Source organism: Gobio gobio (genome assembly GCF_949357685.1).
Source record: "Gobio gobio genome assembly, chromosome: 12".
Taxonomy (NCBI): Eukaryota; Metazoa; Chordata; class Actinopteri; order Cypriniformes; family Gobionidae; genus Gobio; species Gobio gobio.
Genome location: NC_137105.1, coordinates 24,352,403 through 24,374,843, shown reverse-complemented (window position 1 = coordinate 24,374,843; position 22,441 = coordinate 24,352,403). Strand labels below are relative to the sequence as shown.

The window sequence follows — 22,441 nt, the reverse complement described above, 5'->3', positions numbered from 1 at the left end:
ATGGAAGATCGTTTCAGTGATGGTGTTGACACTGACTTCAAAGAGTTTCTTCACGGTTTTTAATTTTTATTCGACATTTACTGGATTGTTGCTATGTTGGGAAAAGGGGGCTCCTCTGCTCCATGCAGAACAAAACTTGAACTGAACCCATATTGAGCTGGAGGATGAGTTCTGCAAACTGCTTTACAGCTGAATCAACTTGGTTTCTCAATTGCTGAATTTTGCAACACCAGCACAAGTATTAAAATACATTGAATCAACATGGAACTGACTCAAGCTCAATAACAACGGTCTTCTGTAGAGCTACTTTACAGCAGAACTAGTTGAATATTTCTGTTTATTACTGCAAAGCTGATTTGAAACAATCTGTATTATATAAAATATATAATACAAAGTTATATAAATAAAGTCAAGGGGACATGACTTTCTCTCCAAATGTCCACACATGCAAGGCATAAAGTGAAGGGAACACAATTTGTCAATGTTCTCTAAATGTAAATATCTAAGAACAAGTTATAAACAATTATAAAACAAGTTTAAAAATACAACTATACTTATTTTTACAAAAAAAAAGCTTCCCAACCACTAGAATATGGACATTACTCTTACTGTACCATCTCATCCTTCTGCAAAAAAGCAATTTTCTCGGTGTACAGAATTTTTGTCTTGTTTTCCAATGCAAATATCAAAAGGTTCTTAAATCCAGATGCATTTACTTGAGAAGCAAATACATTTTTACAAATTTATGATTACAAAAAGACCAAATATTTGCCACTGGGCTCAGAAAAATCAACCTAAATTGACATGTTTTTGTTTTAAGTGTAAACTAACTAACTGCTGTTAATTTTGTCTTTATTTCTTAGAGAACATCTTTAAGGATATTTGTACTGGAAAAAAAGATTTTTATTTTGTCTCCAGGTTAGTTATTTATTGTAAAAAACAAACAAAAAACAAGCATTTTCACAGATGATATTAAAAATTTCACAACTTTAAAGAATTACAGAATCAAGAATCTTCCAAAGAATGTATAAACCTTGGATTTGATACAACATGAGTGAAAACAGGCAATATTGACTGAACCACTTTACAACTCTACAGCTCCAATATTATAGAAACATAGCATAGCATTCCTCCTTCTCCTGTATATTACAGGTACAGTCAGCGGGCTGGGATCTATGACATCCATGAAGCAGCCCAGGAGATCTGGTCCACCAAGCTGGAGAAGAAATTGAAGAGTTTTTATTCTACTTTCTGGTTAACTTCTTCCTGTTGACACCCTGATGCTTTTTGGTTATTCCAAACTTTCTATTGTTGAGCGTGGCCTTTTTCCGCCTGAGAGTTTTGTCATCTCTCCCACAGATCCAGTCATTCCGTTGAGTTTCCCACCTCAGCTGCTTAACATCTGATAAAAGAGAGACAGGGAATTCAGGAAAGATTTCATTCCACAAAAGCAGCAAGTCTTTCAGTAGATATCACTCAAAGACAGTTTATTTAGGAATGATAAAGCATAATAATAATAATACTCTTTTATGGTGTATAAACATTTTTCCACTAGAAAACAAACAAATCTATTATCAGCACTCACCAGCTTTGTCCGTATTGGCCAATGCATTCATACCACTGTTTTCAAACTTCAAGCCTGCGTTTTCTTCCAGCAAACACCCAAACTGTTTAGAAAGACATTTTCTGTTAATTCAGCTGCATTAGAAATGTGCTTAATCTCCTTTCTTTTGATATAGGTGCACATCGAATTCACAAACAATTATTTACAAATGTAAACGTTATTAAAGGTTAAACCATGTACCTCTTCAGCTGATGCAAACACTGCTTGGTCCTCCATTTTTCTTTTCTTTTTCTTTTCAGGTGGAGCACCTTTAGGATGAAGGGGGGGGGGGGTTAAGTTTATTAGAAAAAAAAAACAAGGGTGAATCTCACAAAAACACTCAGAATATGAAAAAAATGTGAACAATGAAAAAATGTATCAAGCCAATTTTTGTATATAATGTAATACAGTTTGTGTAAAGTGGAATCTACTTCAAATGTACTGCTCCGAAACACTTAAAACACTGTAGCTGCTTATGTGTAAAAGAACAGTGCTGCTTTAAGCAGTGAATCTAGGAAATCTTCTGCTTTGATTTTTTTGGGGCATGACTCTGATTTCCCTGCCAATGACTCCTAGCAGACCCCCACCCTCCCAATTTCAAAAACTCATTGGAATCATGTATTCCGTTTTCCCTTTGATTGATTTATTTTTCCAAATATAATAATCATCATCTCTTAGCCAGCTCATCTCAGTTTTAACCTGGTTAAATATGTTAGTATCTCAAATTGGTAATGCATTAGAATTCAATAATTTGGTCCAGAATCAATTATTATGCTTGACCATGCTATGACCAGTTATCATACCCAATGGATAAAATAAAGAATGGTTTCATCAGGGTTGTGTGATATTTACCAAAAAAGCGATTCTTTGTATCAGCTGGATGACTGTTTTGGTAAGCTCTGATTAATTACCTTTTTTCTTTCTTAGATTTTCCATGTAAATTTATACTTATTTTCATGATAATGAAAACTGCTATGTTTTGACACACCTGCTTCATCATCATCATCATCTTCTGTTTGCATGAACTCTCCACCTTCATCCTCACACTCATCTTCAAAATCTTCCATACTGCCCAGAGAGACCTCCTCATCATCAAGGTCATCGTCAGAGTCAGAAACAGAATCTTCTTGATCTCCACCTTTCTTGGACTTTGACATCACATTGCTGCAACAAAGATTAACTGCTATTAACATTACTGAATAAAGATTAAGATAATAATACAAAAAAAGACTATTTACTAACACAACAAAACATTACTATAGCTTTGTAAGCAGGTTCTACTTGAGTGGAATGCAAAAATAATTGTGCAATGTATAAGCAACCTTCCATGGATAGACTACCCTAGAATGTCATGCACCTTTCCAACTAATCCAATAATCATACTAACTCTTCACTTTGCACAAATTACTTTCCAAACAACTTCCTTTTATTTAAAGGACCACTATGAATGCAATAAGCATTTACACAAAATGAATACAATGAGGCGATATTCTCCTCGTCTCTGTAAGGAAACTTAAGTGTAAAAGTATTAACAAATTACTCTTAAGCAGACTATGAACAAACCCACAAAGGTCAGATGAGTTACATCAGTCTTTCCCAACCCTGTTCCTGGACACGCATCACCTGTATAAGGCTACAGCATAATTTATCTCTCAAACAGTAGCAGCACAGATTTTTATTTCAGTGTGGCTCAAGTATAAGTAGCAGATTCTTAAATGTGTTCTGTATAACTGAGAACGCTTGCATATCTATTTTGAGCTAATTCGCTATACTGCGGCCATATGAGCAACACCGTTTTCCACGTGAATTCTCCTGAGAGAAAAAAACGGACGCCCCGGCTTTACACAATACATTTTTGCATGCATCTTTGCCATTTCAAATTTCTTCCCATGAGCTCAGGCTGCAAAGAATTCTGTTTCTAGTCAAGATGGTTCAAAAGTTACAAGCAAAAGAAAATGTAATTAGCACCGCCATCATAGGAAATGATGGCGGTGCTAGAGAGCTTGACTCAGAGACCCTAAATGGTCAAGGGTAGTGGTCAAAATTTGTGGTCGATTTTTTATTATTATTATTGCATTGAAAGGAAAATTTTAAAAGCCTTTTTTTATTTCCTCACAATCTAGCTCTTTCCCAACTAGGACACAAAAAAGGGTGCTTTACACCACACCACATTTTCAACATAAGGTAAATTGTATGTGTAACAATGTGAACAGAACATACCTTGCAAAGTCCAAATCATCATCCTTGAACTCAGTGAAAAAGCTGTCTCCTTCATAAGCATCTGAGGACACAATTTTGGGCAGGTTACTCACAACAGGAAATTCAAAAGTATAATGCTAGATGGTTTTGGTTTCAGGGCCTACCTAGAACCTGATCAAATTCATCATCATCAACGTCCTCCACACTCTCATTGTCTTCGTTTCTGTTCGGCCTTTTCCAACGTTTCTCTGCATCGCGCTTCTTAAAGTATCTGAGTGACACATAAAAGCAAATGTACATTACTTTCATGCACTCATAAATGACAAGAGTCATTTGTATTTGCTTGAAGCTTCCACTAACCTGTAGAAGAACACCTCGTCCACAGGTATCTGACTCTCCTCTTTGGCCAGATATTCATCACAGTTAACTGCACAAAAAGAAATGGTAAAAAATTTTTTTTTTGTGTTCATGACATTGATATCTAAATGTTCCTCTCTCTTTGTCTTAACCAACAGTGCACAGTATGTGAAAGGGAACTTTCTCCAGATCAAAATGCACACTCTGGATTGGTCAAGTTACTCAAAAGCTGCATTTCCACCGCAGGAACTTTCCCCAGGAACTAGGAAATTTGGGGTGGTACTCAGTGTGTTTTGACCGCAGGAACCAGGGTCTAAATGAAGTTACGGGTAAATATTTCCCCCTCCGAAAGGCCCTGCTCGCGAGGTAGTACTTTTTCAAAGTTCAGGAACTTTTGGGTCTGGGACTTGGGCGCTGAACATGCTGATTGGTTGAACTCACGCAGCATTTTATTTCAACCGGCATTTTTAAAAGTCTTTTGCAAGGTTCGTTCTGCATTCAGTAAATATCAGTCTTGCTCTTTCTGTCCGATGGCGCGCGTTCGTCCCAGCCATCTCACGGTCAATGTCCGTAATAGCTGATAATAACCTACGTTGTCTTATTTTTAGTGCAGAGAATCGATTAAAAAAAAACAACTAATTAATCGCATTTTTTTAAAATATTTTAAGCGCCACAGAAAGAAAGAAAGAAATCCGCGTTCACACGTCACAGTGACGCTTTGCTGACGTAAGACGTTGTGACGTGTTATCTGGTATCTGCTATCGCACCCCTGCTATCGCACCAGATAACACGTCACAGCGCCTTACGTCAGCAGCGTCACTGTGGTGCGTGAACGCGGATTCAAACTAAACCGGAAGAGAAGACAATGCTTAATAAAGTCTTAGTTTTTGTTATTTTTGGACCAAAATGTATTGTTGACGCTTCAAAAGAGTCTAACTAACCAAATTATGTCACATATGGACTACTTTGATGATGTTTTCATTACCTTTCTGGACGTGGACAGCAAAGTGTGCTTACACTTACATTCAAAGGACTGAAAGCCCTCGGACTAAATCTAAAATATCTTAAACTGTGTTCCGAGGATGAACGGAGGTCTTACGGGTGTGGAACAACATTGGGGTGAGTCATTAATGGAAGAAATTTTATTTTTGGGTGAACTAACCCTTTAAGTTACACAACAAAACCTAAAATATTTTTTTTACAGTAAATATAAATAATAATACCAAATAATATTATTCTTCAAGTTTTATGTTCCATCAAATACAAAAGTTTTTTAACAGTTTTGCAAAAAAAGATCTACAATAATCTGAATAACTGCACAGAAAAATCACAGAATGGTTCTCATTAAGAACATGAGATGCTGCACTGAATAGTCTGTCTGTGCACTGTTTGTGCTGGTGCTTGGGGCAGATAAATAACCTGCGTGCAATCCGCGCAAGCAATGGAAAGCGGCCTTCGTTCGCGCGCCAGTAGTCAAGGGGATTGTCGCTTCTGGCAATGGGTAGTTCAGCTGGATACGTCTCTATTTGTTCTCATACCGCTGACATGCTTAATCTTTGATAGGCAGACGCGTCGCGTCATAACAGCTCGACCGTGAGTGAAACTTAATAGCACAACAGCGAGCACGTTGAGTATAAACGCCTCGTCTGTTTGGGGAGGAGTGCGCGCAGTCAGCGGAGGCTCGCGCTGCGGAGCCAGGCGAAAGTGTAAACACGGATGGGAGGGGCGGGTGACATTCATTTTCGGTTTACGTTTTCGGCTGTTTTTTTTATTTCGGCCCGAAACCGATAATGCCATTTTCGGCCTAACATTTCCGGCAGCCGAAATTTCGGTGCACCCCTAGCAAAAATGGATATAAAAACGGACGCTGCGTTATTTGCGTTAAATATTTTTAACGCGTTAAGCTGAACAAATTAATTGCCCGCGTTAAATTGCCCAGCCCTACTTATTTTAAATCTAGCTCTACGAGCTTTCAGAATACGCTTTAGTATCAGTGCTTGTCTATTTTCCGCCGTTTTGTTAATGACCTCTTTAGTAAACCAATACATAACCAGCAAAAGCAGTGCTGTTGGAATCTCTTCCATACTTGTTATTGTTGCCTTAATTTGCCTTATCTTCATGGTACTTTAGACCGCAGTGGACACACAGACAGTAGCAGGTCTGGGGGGAAAAAAGTTCCTGTTACAAATGGTTCCGGGTAATTTCGGTGGAAAAGGGGCTAAAGAGAGGTGTAGACAAGTCTTCAAAAAGACAAAGCACACGTCTCTCTCAAGAGTTGGTTGGTTCTTTTGAAGTTCGGTACGCTTCACTGGCCAGGCGGCCAGGCAGCACATCTCAGTGCTCAGGCGATTCACAACTTCCGACAAGACAAACTTTCTTTCCTCCCTTTCTGACAAAACTTCGCTTTCAAGCCAACCACCTTCAAACTTAACGCAGATCGACAACATGACCTCCGGAAGAACCAAGAGAAAGCTACAGCTCACAAACGCTCTGAGAAACTCAACAACACACAAATCTTGCTTCACTCAGCACCAAACCCAATGCAAGTATCCATTTATCAATCTGTATATGTGTTTAAGATATGTGCCCCTGTTTAAGGTGATTTTATTCGTTGCTGGCTCTCAAGGTTAACGGTTTGTGAATTTGCTATTCCTTGATCTTTCTTTCTTTACTTTTTGTTATTCTGTATACATGTATTCTTTGTTTAGTCTTATGTATTCGTAGTATCATCTATTAAAACCATTATATCCACGTTGGATTGTCATTGTTGCCACTTACAAACCCTAGTCACTTTAATGTTCAGATTTTGCTACATGCTTTTATATAGTATCGTTGAGTACTTTAATTAATACTCTAATACAGGGGTCTCAAACTCATTTTACCTGGGGGCCGCTGGAAGTAGACTCTGGTTCAGGCTGGGCCGCAACAAGCATTACACACAAAAAGTGTTTCAAGTATTCAAAAAAAAAGTAGCACAACTGATCCAATCTTCTCAATCTTTATTATTAACAGTTATTCAACATGAATGTTTCTTCTGAACAAGAACTGTTCCTCTGAATTTGAACTAAATATAGCCTATAGAAATTAAATCATGTAATATAAAATAATTAATGATTTTAATTTTATTTTAAATAATAGACTAATTCACAGCAAGGCCGTAACCAGGTCAAACAGAACAGTGAGCGAAATTCTAGGTCTAATTCTAGTTGGAAAATAATCTTTTTGGGACTATTTGTAAACAATTGTTGCATTAATTTGCCTCAAATATATTATTAGTCCCGATATTCTTTGCATGAGTGAGTGAATACATACATAGATCCGCGATTTACTTACGGATTCCCTAGTGGTCTGGTGATAGAATTTTTGTCAACCGTGTCAAAGGTTCCGGATTCTAATCTGCTCTCATATAGTTTTTCTTCATTAAAATCAAAGATGTTCATCAATGATTGTATAACAAGACAATGGACACATTTGCATTTTGTTTTGTGAATAGTCTCTCTCTCAGCAACGGCATTAAGCGATAGATTGACGCGTTCGTCTGTGTGTGAAGACTGTGTAGTGTGCACGAGCCAAAAGAGAACGTTAACCCTACATACTTTGATTTGATTGGCCATCTCAATAATTTTGACATTGACGAGCGCTGTTAGACCACATTCGTTTCAACTGTCTGATCAGCTTCGTTCGTCTGTTCCTGTCAATCACGCGGTGTCAACCAATTATACTGCACGAGGGAGGGGCGAGCCAAATCGCTCTCTCTCACACACACACACACAAACAAAGGAGGCAGCAAGCGTGGCAAGCACTGCACACGCAACGATTCAGCGAAAAGGTGCTTTTCAGAGCAACGCGCGGGCCGCACTAACACTAAACTTTGATGTCAAGAAGGGGGCCACAAAATATCATCCTGCTCTAATAGAAGTTATTCTTCATGACCAGAATAATAATTTTTCTGATAGAAAGAATAAACTTGAGAATCGGGCGAACGGATCAGTCAATTAGAAATTAATTATTTAAAAGGTTATTCTGAACTGATCTAGCCAATACACACACACACACACACACACACTAATTTTCTATATATATATTGTACAAATACATAGGTTAGGTATTTCCCCTTTGGGTGATTTGGATATTTATAATTTGATCATAAATGTTATGATTAATTATGAATAAATTGATATAAATACATTTAATTCCCTATTGATCTAATTTAATTTATTAACATATGTAGCAGAGTAGTTACAAATGTTATGTCTTGCTAAACATTGCTCACACGCAGATGGAAGTCATCCATGCTTGGAAAGTATGAACAATGGATCTCAACTAGTAGGCGGCTAGTTGAATTGCCCAATCTCAACCTTTTTTACTTCAATCATTGTCCACAACAATATTTGTTGCGCAGGAAACCTCAGGAAAGTTATCCAATGTTCATAGTTCCATTAGCAGGGAAAAAAAGCTAATTTACTAACCTGTCAACCACAACAATGCAGGACTCACCAGGTAATGACTTAATATTGCTGAGCATCCTCCTGTATTTGGGCTGCATCAGTGTAGCATCTGTGTTTTCTAGAATACATAGAATAGATTTAGCAAAAAGAATAAAGTCACCAGTTTAAGAGTTTAAATTGTAATTTTGTAGAGTTGGCTTACGTTTTCCCTTCATTTGCTTTGGATTCCTAAATACAAAGCGATCTAAGAATCGGATAAGTGTGAAGTCCTGAAGCGGATCCCCTGTGTACAGAATGAACTCTCCCTGGGGGGGCAAATTAATGATGTCTTCAACTACTATACACTAACGTTTAAATTATTCATTTGATTCAGTGCATATATTGTGAACATACCGGTACATGTTTTTTACAATGTACTTATATTTTAAAAACTACATGCATGTAACATGCAATGTAAAAGTAGCGCAGTTGAATGGAAAAAACAAGTTCTGTACGAATGGCCTCTAAGGCCCGTATACAACAAGACAAATGTTCTGTATGATAAACATTTTAACTTAACTAACTGTTCAGAACATTTGCATGCAGTAAATGTAAAAAAAAAAAATTTATGAAGAGGGGTTTTAATCTCGTAACTGTCACACTGCAAAAAAACTGGCCAACCAATAAAATTCACACTTTTGGTCATGTGCCTGGAGCCGCTGCTGCAACAACACTATGGACTTGGTGGCACTCACAAACAAACTATTTTGCCAAAAGACAGTGAATAGCAGAGAAAAATCTGAAACAGGCCCTCTTATCTCTGTACACTCTTAAAATGAAAAGATGTTTGTTGGCATCTATCACCGTGTCTACATTGGACATGAGTAACGCGACAGACAACAGAACCCATTAAAATCAGTGATGCGGTCTAGACCGGATGCAGCGAGGTGGAGCATGTTACTACATTTTGATGAAAGATTACAAAAGACAAACTTTTTTTCCCATGTGCTGGTAAAACATTCACAATAAGAACAGGAGTGTGTACCAAGACAGGGAATAGGGAGCATTTTAATCTCAGGGCGACTTCAAACAAGAGAAAATTGTTACCTGCAATAAAGTCTTAGCAAAAAGAGCCACGGAGGGATGGAAATGAAGAGAGAGCTGAAAGAGAGAGCATGACATCAGAGCACAAATCACAGTAATAATGAGACAATTGGAAAGACGGTATTAGTCTTGGTACCTTCTGCAGTTCCCAGAGGGCCGTGTGATCAGCCCCGCAGTACAAAGGGTTTCTGTTCATGGGGTCATACAACACCTTATTTATACCACCTGAAGACAAGAGGGGTTTTCAATAAATAAAAAGGCTCAAAAGAACAAATGGCATGTGGAGGCAAATTTACGAAATTCATTTTTAATGGGAGAGACACGGCAGGTGTGCCAAGCTTGTTCACAAGAATCCTGCGGCTTTGTGCACAACTGCTATCGCAGATCTTACAGCAGAAAGAAATTATTATAATAAAGCATTTTCTTCCCATAGAGAATACACACTTTATAAATAAAGCATACTATATTTACTGTTATTAATATACTAAGTACATATTGAGTGTAACAAGGACACCGTAAACTAAAGAGTTACCAAATATCTATTAAAAGATGTGGGGTCCCTGTCTCCGACAGCACAGACAGGACAGGCTAAAACGTTGGTGACATTCAATCTTGTGTGAACAAACACGCATGCAAACACAATGGTCAAATATTGTGTCACGTTCATATATTGTACGACAAGACAATAAAGTAATTATTGTGATTAACCCTCAACAATGCGAGTATAAACACTAGGTTAAAAAAGAAAATGTTTACACAAAAAAAGAAAATGTCTTTAATTAGCTAATGGCTAGTAAATTGTACGATTTCACTCACCTGTGATTGAGTTAAAGGTAAAAAAAAGCACATTTCATTAACTGCTGAGCTTTAAACACGGTCACTTGGGTGAGAGTGCCCTCTGTCGCTTTGTCTGTATTGTCATGAAAAAATATCCTTTGCATGCGATTTTGAGTTCTCTTTCATGTCTTGCACTTGAATGGACAATTTCATACAAATTGCCAAAATGCCCACCTTTGTGAGTATACTAGTGATTAGAAGTCAGTCATGTCAAGTGAACGTAAACAGTTGAGAAGGAAAACACGTGTATCAGTATATTGGACCTGTGCATTTGGTCTTAAAGCGACAGCAACCTAATTTTCTGCTGCTGTGTATATTAATATATTGAATATGAATCAAACAATGAAAGACTCGCTGCAAAAAAAATTAATCACTCACTGCTTTGAATAACTTTTGTAACTTTAACCCTCTCGAGTCAGCGGTCACACCGGCGAGATTGGCTTGCTTTTTTTCTTATCAGTGCCAAAGAGACTCAAATAACTGTCGTTTTTTATCATTCAGGCAAGTGTTATACATCATTATAATCTGTTAAGTTTCTATTTTTGTTTTGTTTTTAGTACATTCACTACAAATTGTAGTGCTTTTTGCAAAATAAAGAAATCAAACATGATGCGCGATCTGCAGCCTCTCTGTCAAAGACGTTCATTCAGATAGTCTTCAGAAAATGACCTCTAGCTTAGTGAATACTTGTCTTACAAACATGAGACATGTCTAAAGAAACGCTGAAATGTCAGGTTTTAAACACTGTAACCCAAATCAAAAACAAATATTCTGTGTTTATGTAATCCGTTTGAAAGCAGAGCGATGTTAGTCGTTCCTGAGCGGCTCATTATACACTAATGCGCCCACGGCCACGAAGCACGCGCTCTATTGAGATTCAAATACTGAGGCGACGCCCACACACACATCAACTCAAACAAACATTGTGCACGAGGGCGCACTGAAGCTTTCTTTGTTTAAATTAGCTCAAAATTACTGTCAGATGTAAGTAATTACCTTCACAAACTATACATCATTTAAAAGATCTAAGACTCAAGCTTCCATTTTTGACCTCTTTTTTATTCTCAAAGACATATAGTGACCGTAATTTGTAGGGGTGTAACGATTCATCTACTACATCGATGTATCGATTTATTTTCCTACGATCTAACTACATCGATCTGTGCTCGGCAAGTTGGCCTTCCGGACGACATATATCGATCTAACATCGTTTTAAAAGGTAATCAATCGATTGTATCGATCATAGGAAATAACGCATTGGATTTAAGCACGTCAGACTTTAAATGGATGTTTTTTCTTAGCACTTTTAATGATAAAGGCGTTAAACGTTACTCGATTCAGTCTGCCTATCTGTGACATCATCGCAACGCACGCACCAGCAGCAGCGCTAAGAAAACAAAACAGCATGGCGTATGGCAGAGGAGAAGCCAACCAGCGAGAAATTATCAAGCCACCAGGAGAAAGAGCCAAGTTAGTAACGCGTTACCTGTACTTTCAACCCTTGCTAAATGTTACCTGTGCATTCCTGGCACCAGTGTGCCAGCAGAGCGAGTTTTTAGTACTGCTGGAGACATAGTGAACGCACAGAGAAGTGTTCCGCGGTCAGATCATGTTGATATTTTTGAAAAAGAAATATGTAGAGTCATTGAAGAGTAGTTGGTTACATTTTATCTTTTGTTAAATATTGTTTGTTTATTAAACTGAGAGTAGTAGCAGGTTCAGCCAGTTTATTCAAACTGAAGAAATGTTGGTTGCACTTTATTTTTGATATTAATATTGTATTTGTATTATTTTAATGTTGAAAAACAACAGCAAAAGTAACAGGTACACCTACTATTAATTAAACCTGAAGAGAAGTTAGTTGCACTTTATTTTTGATATTAATATTGTAATATTATTATGTTGGATAACAAAAGCAGAAGTAGCAGGTTAACCTACTGTTGAAATGTTGGTTGCACTTACTGTGCTTTTATTGAAAATGTATTGAATATTGAAAATGAGAGCAGAAAAGGTTAACTTCCTGTTAATTCAACCTAAACTGTTGGTTGCACTTTATTCAAATAAAATTTGAATGCATTTGCCATTAATTGTTGTTTACTTGTTTGTTTATATCCATAATTAATTGATACCTGATTCCCTTACAAGAAACAACAGGAATCTAGGAAACTTCACCTGCACTGACCAGTATCCAGATATTTATTTCAGTCACACAATTTTTGGCAAAAAAGTTACTGAATCGATTTCAGGTCACTGAATCGTTTCGGATCGTATCGTTCTAAATGAACCAATATCGTCCTTGAATCGTATCGACAACCTCAAATCGTGATACGAATCGAATCGTTGTTAAAACGAATCGTTACACCCCTAGTAATTTGTTAATATGTGTCAGGAGTTATGAATATGAAAACCGTCGGTACCTTCTAAAGATTGTAATATGAAAAAACAGCTGCTCTCATTCATAAAAAAACTCTTCATACTGGCAGCCGCTCCGTGCTCATGTAGTCCATATATAGCACACATGAAGAAGATACCATGTGACATTGACATAAACAGCTTCCAGAAATCGCTCTAACATGCAGGCAGACAGGTTTGAAGATAATAAACACACAATCGCGACAATATATGGCTTATCTGTTTTATTTATACCATGTTGGGTGTTTTCATAATAGATTATATTTATAATGCAATGCTACTCGAGCTTTTATAATTATGCAGAATATTGTAAAATATATTTTCTGTCTGATTTTTTGATCCAAAGCCAAGTGAAATCACATAAGGTTATTTAAAACATTTGACTTGTGATATAAAGTCAGTTTGGAGTAAAAACATGGTTTTAATCTCATTAGCTAATTGTTGTGTTTTAATAAATTGGTGTAATAAATCATGAATTATAGTTTAATAAAGCATAAATTGTTGTGGCAGAGAATATAGATTATTTTAAGTTATCTGGTCTACCTTTATGAAGCAACTCTGCACTGTGCCCAAGCAGAATTTCCCCTTGGGGACAATAAAGTTAACTAACTAACTAAGCAAAAACTCACTTCATTTTGACCCCTCTCAAAAATACAAGCATGTACATACATGTTGCTCACATATTATGTTAGCCCAGTTTGTGCTGAATACAGTGTAATTACACTTTTGCCATTAATATGTTTATAAGCAACTGAAAAAAAACACAAATGTCAGAGCATGTCAAAACTTCTAAAGGGCCCCAAAACAGCTCAGACTCCTAGGGGTTAATAAGGATTGATCTATTTAATTTATACAGTGAAGACTAAGCAGTGTTATTTTATATTGTATTACTTTTTTTAAATGACTGTACCTAATCTGTGTCTAACTTTTGTTAGATCTACTTGAAAAACCTGAAGTTTATTAAATTTGTATCTTTGTTCTATTGTGTTTATTTGGACCATTGCTTTGTAGTTTGATTACTTGTTCTTATTTTATTACAGACAGTTTACTCAGTTAACATCGATTTTTTTTCTTCATTTGCATCGTTCTTGCATTCCATGTAAAAAGTCTGGCGAGTAAAATACATTTACTAGCCAATGGCAACTCAAGCTTCAGTGTCCATAGAGTGTTGCAAGGCTCACCTTCCAAATTTTGATGATGTACCCATGAGGCAGTGGGCTTCGTCTGGCATTGTTTCACGCTGTGTTTTTGGTCATCCTTGTCAGGATCCACAGGAGACACCTCAGCAATGTCATCATCATCGATATCCTCTTCGAGATCCTGATACACCTCATCCTCATCATTATCCTGCAGAAAGACCTTTTTTAGAAGCAGCAAGAAACTAAACCAGAGCCTGACCCCTGGGGGAACCCTCCAAAATGAGCAAATAAGAATTAACACTGATGGTTTTTGTGAGGAAACAGCTCATCACTTAAACAACTGTCCACCAATCTTCAACATATTTTCATTGGTTACAGGCTTTGTGATGGGTTAATTTTTATGCTATCCACAAAGTGATTGACTGTAGTACAATTCTAAAAGTGATTCAACGACACCAAAGCTATAATGTGATTGTTCTACAAGGCACACATGTATTCGAGTTGATCGTCATACTTTCTCCAGTGGTAAGAGCAGGTCATACATGAGAGGTTGGGATCTCCTCATTTATTAATAAAATCACTGACGAAACACTACACTGTAGATTGTTAGGGTATGTGTAGACTTACCCCCTCTTCCTGTAGCAGTAACTTGAGGCCTGGCTTGTCCTTCATCACCTCTGACACAAGGAATAGTGCACCACATATAAAGGCAGGGGTCTGCTCACAGCTGACCTGAAGTAACCTTTTCACAAATGCCTTCACCCGTCTGAGCACGATGTCAGCTTTTAGAGACTTATACAAGAGGTTGAGAAACATACTCTTTCTTGAGCATGACAATAATCCTGGGTCCAGCAATTTCCTGTGGATAGCAAATCAATGGAGACATGAACCATAATGCTCTCTGTGCCAATTTACCAATGACATGCACATAAAACAGTTTCTGAAGAGTTTTTAAATTTAATTCAAGACTTTATAACTTTTGAATACCTGCACAAAAATAATACCATGTGTCCATAGCAAACTATCAAAAGTAATGAATCTCATATTCTTTTACTTAAACATGCGGCGGCTCACATTCAACAGCAAAAGAGGGTAACTGTCTGCAAGTTTAAAATAAAATACTCAATACACACTTGTATTGAAGTTGGTCTATGCACTAATATATAAATTAATATCTGAAAATGAGAGGTTTAACAGATATTGAATTTTGCTTAATAATGCATTTAAAGAAAGGCAATAAAAAGACTGCTGAACCGATATTAGTAAAATCCATATTTTTCATACTGTGATGTTCATCCGAGAGTAAAAAAATGTTAAGGTGTTGGTTGTTGATTAGATTTTGAGATGTGGGTGTTGCACTCAAAAATTGAGGCAGATGAACATGAGCTAACAGTTTATGCAGACTAAATGACTGGAAAAGTGTTTCTCAAATCTTGCTCATTTTAGGTAAAATATACTGCAATGACAATATGTGCAGTTCCTTCTCTCTTTTATATGGTATAATCGCAATTGTTCTTGCAATAAAGCAAGATTAATTCAGACTCGGACTAACAAACTATTTATATAGAATAATTTGATGGCACATTTTGGAGGTTGTCCGTTACAAATCACCATCATTTTAACCCCATGTGTCACAGATGAAAAAGGCATATATATATATATATATATATATATATGGAGTTAAAAAGCCATAAAGGTGAATAAAATTTTAGTTTTTCGGCCAAATATTTCTTTCCTATTCCCAGTATCATCTTTTAAACAATTTCATATTTGTATATTTAAATGTTTTGTTCTGTATTTCTTTGCAACATTACAACTTTGAATTTGAAGGGATGTCTAAAGTACAGCCACCAAGTCAATATTACAATAAGAATCATTTTATATCAGTAATGTCTTTCTGCAGTACCAGCTCCATTTGGAGACTTTGCATTCCCCTGTAAGAGTGTTTTCCCTTACAAATCTTACAAAGGCATCTTTTATGCTGTTTGGAACGCATAACATGCTCTTTACACACAAATCACTGACCGACAGGTGGATTCTCTCAAAAAAATGCTCACACTCTCTCAAGAGCACTCATGGCATCAATGTTCAATAGCCAATTTTTTTTGACCTTTGGTATCAGTATTTAAATGGGATTGGTACCAACTACTGATATGTTGGTATACATAAAACAGGTTTGAAGTAAGTGCACCTACTAACTCATTCAGTTAACTTTTTTTGTCATTCATCAGAAAAATTATGGGTATTGGTTTACCTGTAGAGTGCTACATAATAGCGATCTGAAATGGTCTGCTGGGAGTTCATGACCTGAAAGAGCAGCATAAGGGCTTGGACAGCAGTGTTAAATTTGACGACGTGCACCACTTTAAAAAGCGTGTCCAACTGCTTTGACACATTGTCATCCTCAATCTTCGCGTAGGGATACGCTCTGTTCACTCCGCTTAGCAGAGCGCTGAGCATTTTAGACTCTATATCCTTCTTCTTAACACATGCATTGAAAAACGTGAAGTAGATGGTGATGAGTCTAGCAGCAAGGTCTGCTTCCTCGTGGCTCAGAATCACTTGGTTTAGGAAGCATGCAGCATAGTACTGAGCTTTTGCACTGATGTTGGATCTGAACATTAGGCGCTCAACCTCGCAGCACACCACTGTCTTCATGTTGGGGTGTTTGTGAATCACTGTTTCAAGCAGGTGGGAGGCTTTGGAGGCAATTTTGTATTCAGGATCCCCCAATTTGTTGGCGATCTGCACAAGAAGAACTTTCTCCTGCTCTGGCTGGTTGCAAAGCAGCTCGTAAGCAGTGACAAGTGATCGCATTTTGGTGGTCTGGACCGTATCGTGAGCCAATGTGTCCAGGGAGATGGCAAAATCTGTTATCTGAAGTTTTAGCTGGTGCTCAAAGTACCAGAGGATGAGCCTGCGGTCCCGGGCGTCCCTGTTGCCACTGGCTTTTTCCTCCAACTGCTCAAAAGGATGTTGGGAGAAAGTCCGAAGCTTGCGGTTTTTTGGGAGAAGGTCACTAAGCAGCAGCTCCTTAAGGGTATCCAAAGCCATAAGCCCTTGTCTGCGACTTCCTTTCTTTTTCACCAGGGACACAAGGTTCTCAATGTGCTCGAGACTGTGAATTGGAGCATCCTGAATTAATACAGTCATAGCTGCCATCCTATCGGTCAGAGTTCCTGTGGACACTACACTCTTCATCCAGGCTGAGTTAGCACCTTTCTGGAAGTTCTTCTTGCTTTTGTAGAGGGCACTTTCATTCTCAAAAAGTTTCTGAGCCAAAGCCTTGTACTGAATAACCAGTGACTCACTCTGAGCTACAGACGTGCTTTCTGATGTGTACTCCATATCAAACCACTTACCACCAGGCTTGAGAAGCAGAGTCTGTCGTGGATAAAACTCAAACAAGTTTGTGTTTTTTTGATTGGCTTTCTTTCCAGTAGCAGGGCCAAGTTTTGTAGATTTTACAGGGGGTTGTTTTAATTTTTCTTTTGAGGGTTTAACAGATTGTTTCACATCAGGCTTTGAATCCTCTTTCATTTTGGAGCTTTTTGCCTTTTTCCCCTCTTTTTTGCTTGGCTCCGAGGAGGTTTCATCCTGTCCATCTTTAATGATTTGTTGGTCTGCATAAGCACGGATGCCCAGCTTTGTTATGAAATCTTCCAGCTCTCCCTTCTCCAGATCATCAATTGCATTTTTCTTTCCACCATTGAGGAGCTCCTTAGAGTCGCTGATGCCGGCCAGCATGACATAATCTCCCTGTGATGATAAAACAACATGATTTACCAGATAAACATTAAACATAACACCACATTCTTGATTACATGTGGGAAATTAGGGGTTGAGAGAAAAAAAATATATAACTGAAAAACGCCGAATTGGGCACAGCCCTAGAAAATATATTTATATTACAAATTTGAATGTTAGGTGCGACTAATCGCAATTAATTACAAAAAAAAATTTGAATGACAGCACTAAATTAAATATTTGCTTAGTTATCACCAAAGCTCGCTCTATTATGCTGTAGATCATTAAACGAGACAATGTATATCTATACACGCATCTACAAATGCACATCTTACTGTGCATTCACAGAGCGGCGCAGCGCATCTTGGACAATTTGGGCGTCGAGGAGAGTTGAAATTAGGTCAACTTTATGGTAATGAGCTATGATGCGGTTCTGTGTTTTTTTTACTTTCACATTTAAGTGATTTCATGAGGTTAACTTATACGGTTATACCCTACTTGTGGTCGGTCAGCACAAATGCAGATTAACATGATTGTTTGCTTTGGCCCCTTTAAATAAAGTTTAAAAAAAAATCAAGCATTTGATCTACATCAGCGTGTCCACAAATCTTTCTACAGCGCCGTTGGCGGGGCGGCCAGAGCGAATTTAGATGCTCTCGCCGAAGGCGGTGTGAACGGACATTTAGCATGAATGAGAGTTTTACTTATCTATGCTTCTAGCTGCTGCTCTGTGGTAGTTACTAGATCTTACAAATCCTTTAGGTTTATTCATGAATATTTAAAGCAGATTATTTTATTGTTTAATTTTTATGATTTTATTGTTAAATAGATGTATAATTTTAAGGTTGTTATTAAACCACTGATCAATGTGCACTGTGCAGCATTAATGTTCCGCTGATTATAGACACTTTATGCCCTTCTACACTCCTGTGATATCTAGATTGATCAATCTTGTTCAAATAATTTCTGGCCTCAGTTTTGTAGTGTTAGAGCATGCGTCTAAAGAGTGTTTCCATCTTGGAAGGTAAAAGAATGATTGAGTTTACAAAAGAAAGTGGTGAGAATCGGAATAAAATAGCTTTCTTTTCCTACCCAAGACTTAAATTCAGTACTGAATTATCAATGACATCCATATTAGATTATATATTAAATTTGCATTTTAAAAAAAGCACTGGAACCGTGATTTTATTCTGATAAATTGTCCAAGTAATTTTGGCTTTTCGAAGAAATAAAATCATAGAGAAAAAGAACAGAAACGGTCATCAACTATAGTTTTCTGTAGCTTAGTTCTGTTCTCTAACAAAACAAAAATGATTATGATATATATATATATATATATATACATAAGAAAAATATAAAACATGAACATTTTTCATATGAACACATTAATATAAACTAATTCTCTCTCTAGTCTTGTACAGTCTTTTTTCATAACGTTATAAATGTGTGACAGAAAAGCCCTGAAATGTCACTTTACGATTAACCCCCTGTAGAGTTTCTTTTTTCCCCCCTTACTTTTATCATATAACGTTAGATCGGTCATTTAAAACATTTTTAGTACGAAGCTTTGAAATATTAAATGAAAAAGGAAATAAACTCTTTTTCTGACTTTTTTTCAGGAATCTATATTAGAAGACATACTAGTGTTCGCAGTTTGTTCCTTCAGTGTGCTCGTGTTTTATTCTGACACGTGTGTTGGAAACTAAAAGCTAAAAGCTCACCTTTGTCCCGCCCAAACGCAATACATCCTCCAGTATGAACTCTTCCTCGTTATTGTCATCCTCGTTATGATCGCAGTCTCCATCATCAAATTCCTCGTCATTTTGCGTGTCCACGCTGTTTCTGCCCTTCTTGTGCTCCTCCATGATGCTCTGATGTACGTTTCCGCATGGACTCACAGAAACACGTGTGCACACGATCTACAAGTAAAGTCCCTCAAAATAAAAGCCTCTACTACGGCAAGGGCTGCTGGACTGTTGCTGCTGTTTCTTCGCTGGGTTTTACTAGCCGTTGCAAACGAGCTGAATAGGTGCTTACTGCCACCTACTGTGCAAGAGTGTGGATGGAATCAAGAATTGCATCATATCTATTTCTAAATTCCACTGACACTGCATTCATTAATCAAGACAGAATTCTTGTGTTTATTGAAAAAAGTGACTGACTATTTAAGATTAAGGTCTACATATGGTGAATCTGCAGCTTTGAAGGGATAGTTCTGTCAGTTCACCCCAAAATTATGTCATCATTTACTCTGCCTGTGTGAATTTCTTTCTTCTGTTGAACACAAAAGAATAAAGATTGTTGGGAACCAGACAGTTAACGGTAGCCATTGACATAACATTTCAGTTGTATTTTCATCGTTTCAACAAAAGTGATTTAAAATCAACAACATTGATTGAATATTACCAAAGATTATTTTTGTTACTTTCAATATTTCTTCAACATCAGTGATGTAGAATCAATAATAGTGTTGTTGATCCATTAGCATTACCATTGATTCTTTTGTTCACCGTTGTTTAAAACATTAAATGTGGGTGCAAACGTGATATTCAACTAACATCACTTCATAATGTTGATTCAATGTTATTGATTTGTGGTTGAAATCGTACTCGGTTACTTAACGTAACCTCGGTTCCCTGAGATAAGGGAAGGAGTACTGCGTCTTAAGACGCTGTATGGGTAGGTTCTCCTACTCTCGAATATACTGAAGTAATTGTAAAATCACGCAGTGCTACTGCCCAGTCAAAACAGTGTCGAGACATCTCGCACGCTATTGGCTGGCCAGTGGGAACTGCATGAACCAATGGCAGAACAGCGTAATCTGAGCGAACCAATGGGCACAAAGCCCGCGAAGCTGAGCGCAAGAGCCCGCGAAAGGGGCATATAAAATACGCTGTAACTGTCAAAAACGTCAGGTTAAATATACTGAAGCGACGATCACCTGAGTCAGCGCCATAGCACGGCCGTCTACGCAGTACTCCTTCCCTTATCTCAGGGAACCGAGGTTACGTTAAGTAACCGAGTACGTTCCCTTTCGAACGGTCAGTTCGTACTGCGTCTTAAGACGCTGTATGGGAACCTGTAAAATCCCGCCGTGCTATGATAAGCGCAGTGACATGTACTCCCTCAAGTTTGAACACTTATTAGAAAGGGCTCAAGACTAGAGTTACTGACACATCATTTATATTAATAATATATATGTACACACGTCTTATACTACTGGGCTCATAGAGGCCGGTAACTATAAGGAATGTGTAAGCATTGAAGCATATGAAGGCCCCAATGCCAACTTATGACGGGGACGGGCTTACAAGGCCGTCTGATATTCGTTAGGCCGTCTTAGTATTTTTATACAGCGAAGACTTGTGCCTGCAGTGCAGGGACATCCAGACTGAAGAATCTGGTTAAAGTAGATGGTGAGGACCAACCTGCCGATCTACAAATGTCACCCATAGAAACTCCACTAGACCACGCCCAAGAGGAGGCCATGCCTCTGGTGGAGTGAGCTTTGACACCTATGGGGCATTGGAGGCCCATAGTGTCATATGCTAACGCTATCGTGTTCACTAGCCATCTGGCTAGGTTTTGTTTGGTGACTGGAAGTTCCCTAGTTCGGTCACCAAAACTTACAAAGAGCTGCTCCGACTGTCTAAAGTGGGAGGACCGCTCAATATAAGCTCTAAGCGACCTAACAGGGCCGAGCAGGTGTAACTGTCTCTCATCCTCCGAAGTGGGGAGGGCAGAGAGAGTGATTACCTGTGCTTTGAACGGTGTTGAAAGCACTTTAGGTACATAACCATGCCCTGGTTTGAGGATGACTTTAGAATCGCCTGGGCCAATTCTAAACATGACGCGTTCACAGATAACGCTTGAATGTCACTGACACGCTTAACAGATGCCAGTGCTAGTAGCAGGGCAGTTTTCAGCGAAAGTGGCTTTAATTCAGCCGTCTGCAGCGGCTCGAAGGGAGGTCTTTTTAGTGCTCTTAGGACCAATGAAGGTCCCAGGATGGCACCGTAGGAGGGAGAAGGGTGTTAAGCCTCCTGGCTCCTTTTAAGAATTTTATGACCATGGCGTGTCTGCGTACTGATTGGCCAGCTATAGGCGTATGAGATGCGGCGATAGCTGCCGTGTAGACTTTGAGTGTGGATGGAGTGTGTCCTGCATCCAACATCTCTTATAGAAAAACAAGAATTTGTGATATCTCGCATGACACTGGGTTATAGTTCCTGACTGAACACCAGTCAGAGAACACTGACCATTTAAGGGCATAGAGACGTCTAGTAGACGGAGCTCTAGCTTCACTGATGGTGCTCAAGACACTCACTGGGAGGTTCTTGAGCCCCCCTTGAGTTGCCAAACATGTAACGCCCACAATTTTGGGGTGGGGGTGCCGGATTGTCCCGTTCGCCTCAGAAAGGAGATCTTTACTTAGGGGAACTGGCCATGGGGCTGCTGATAGTAACTGAATCAACTCGGGAAACCTGATGTGGGTTCGCCAGAGTGGAGCCACTAGCAGGACTGTGTGCTCGCATTCCCTGATCCTTTTTAAAATCTGGGGAATGAGCGGTACTGGTGGAAAAGCATAAAGTATGCAGCTGGGCCATTTGTGGGCC

General features: G+C 38.2%; 1 protein-coding gene across 1 annotated transcript; it reads right to left on the bottom strand.

Annotated features, from left to right (window-relative positions):
- Positions 1 to 38: 38 nt before the first annotated feature.
- Positions 39 to 19,776, bottom strand: cebpz (CCAAT enhancer binding protein zeta). Its single transcript, XM_079831495.1, has 15 exons — positions 19,547 to 19,776; positions 16,333 to 17,837; positions 14,706 to 14,937; positions 14,121 to 14,286; positions 9,827 to 9,915; positions 9,694 to 9,747; positions 8,810 to 8,912; positions 8,657 to 8,725; positions 4,163 to 4,229; positions 3,967 to 4,073; positions 3,824 to 3,884; positions 2,592 to 2,767; positions 1,805 to 1,872; positions 1,586 to 1,667; positions 39 to 1,402 (listed from the first exon to the last, which is right to left on the bottom strand). The coding sequence occupies exons 1-15, from the start codon at positions 19,688 to 19,690 to the stop codon at positions 1,245 to 1,247; spliced, it is 3,081 nt and encodes a 1,026-aa protein (XP_079687621.1). The 5' UTR covers positions 19,691 to 19,776; the 3' UTR covers positions 39 to 1,244.
- Between the last annotated feature and the right edge of the window lie 2,665 nt (positions 19,777 to 22,441).

What these genes read in the sequence shown, in the direction of transcription:
- cebpz (XM_079831495.1), bottom strand. Translation starts at nt 19,690, where the DNA reads ATGGAGGAGCACAAGAAGGGCAGAAACAGCGTGGACACGCAAAATGAC. An exon ending in TGTTTGCATCAGCTGAAGAG is followed by an intron (nt 1,668 to 1,804) that starts GTACATGGTTTA and finishes CTTTCTAAACAG; the next exon opens with TTTGGGTGTTTGCTGGAAGA. An exon ending in GGCCAATACGGACAAAGCTG is followed by an intron (nt 1,403 to 1,585) that starts GTGAGTGCTGAT and finishes CTCTTTTATCAG; the next exon opens with ATGTTAAGCAGCTGAGGTGG.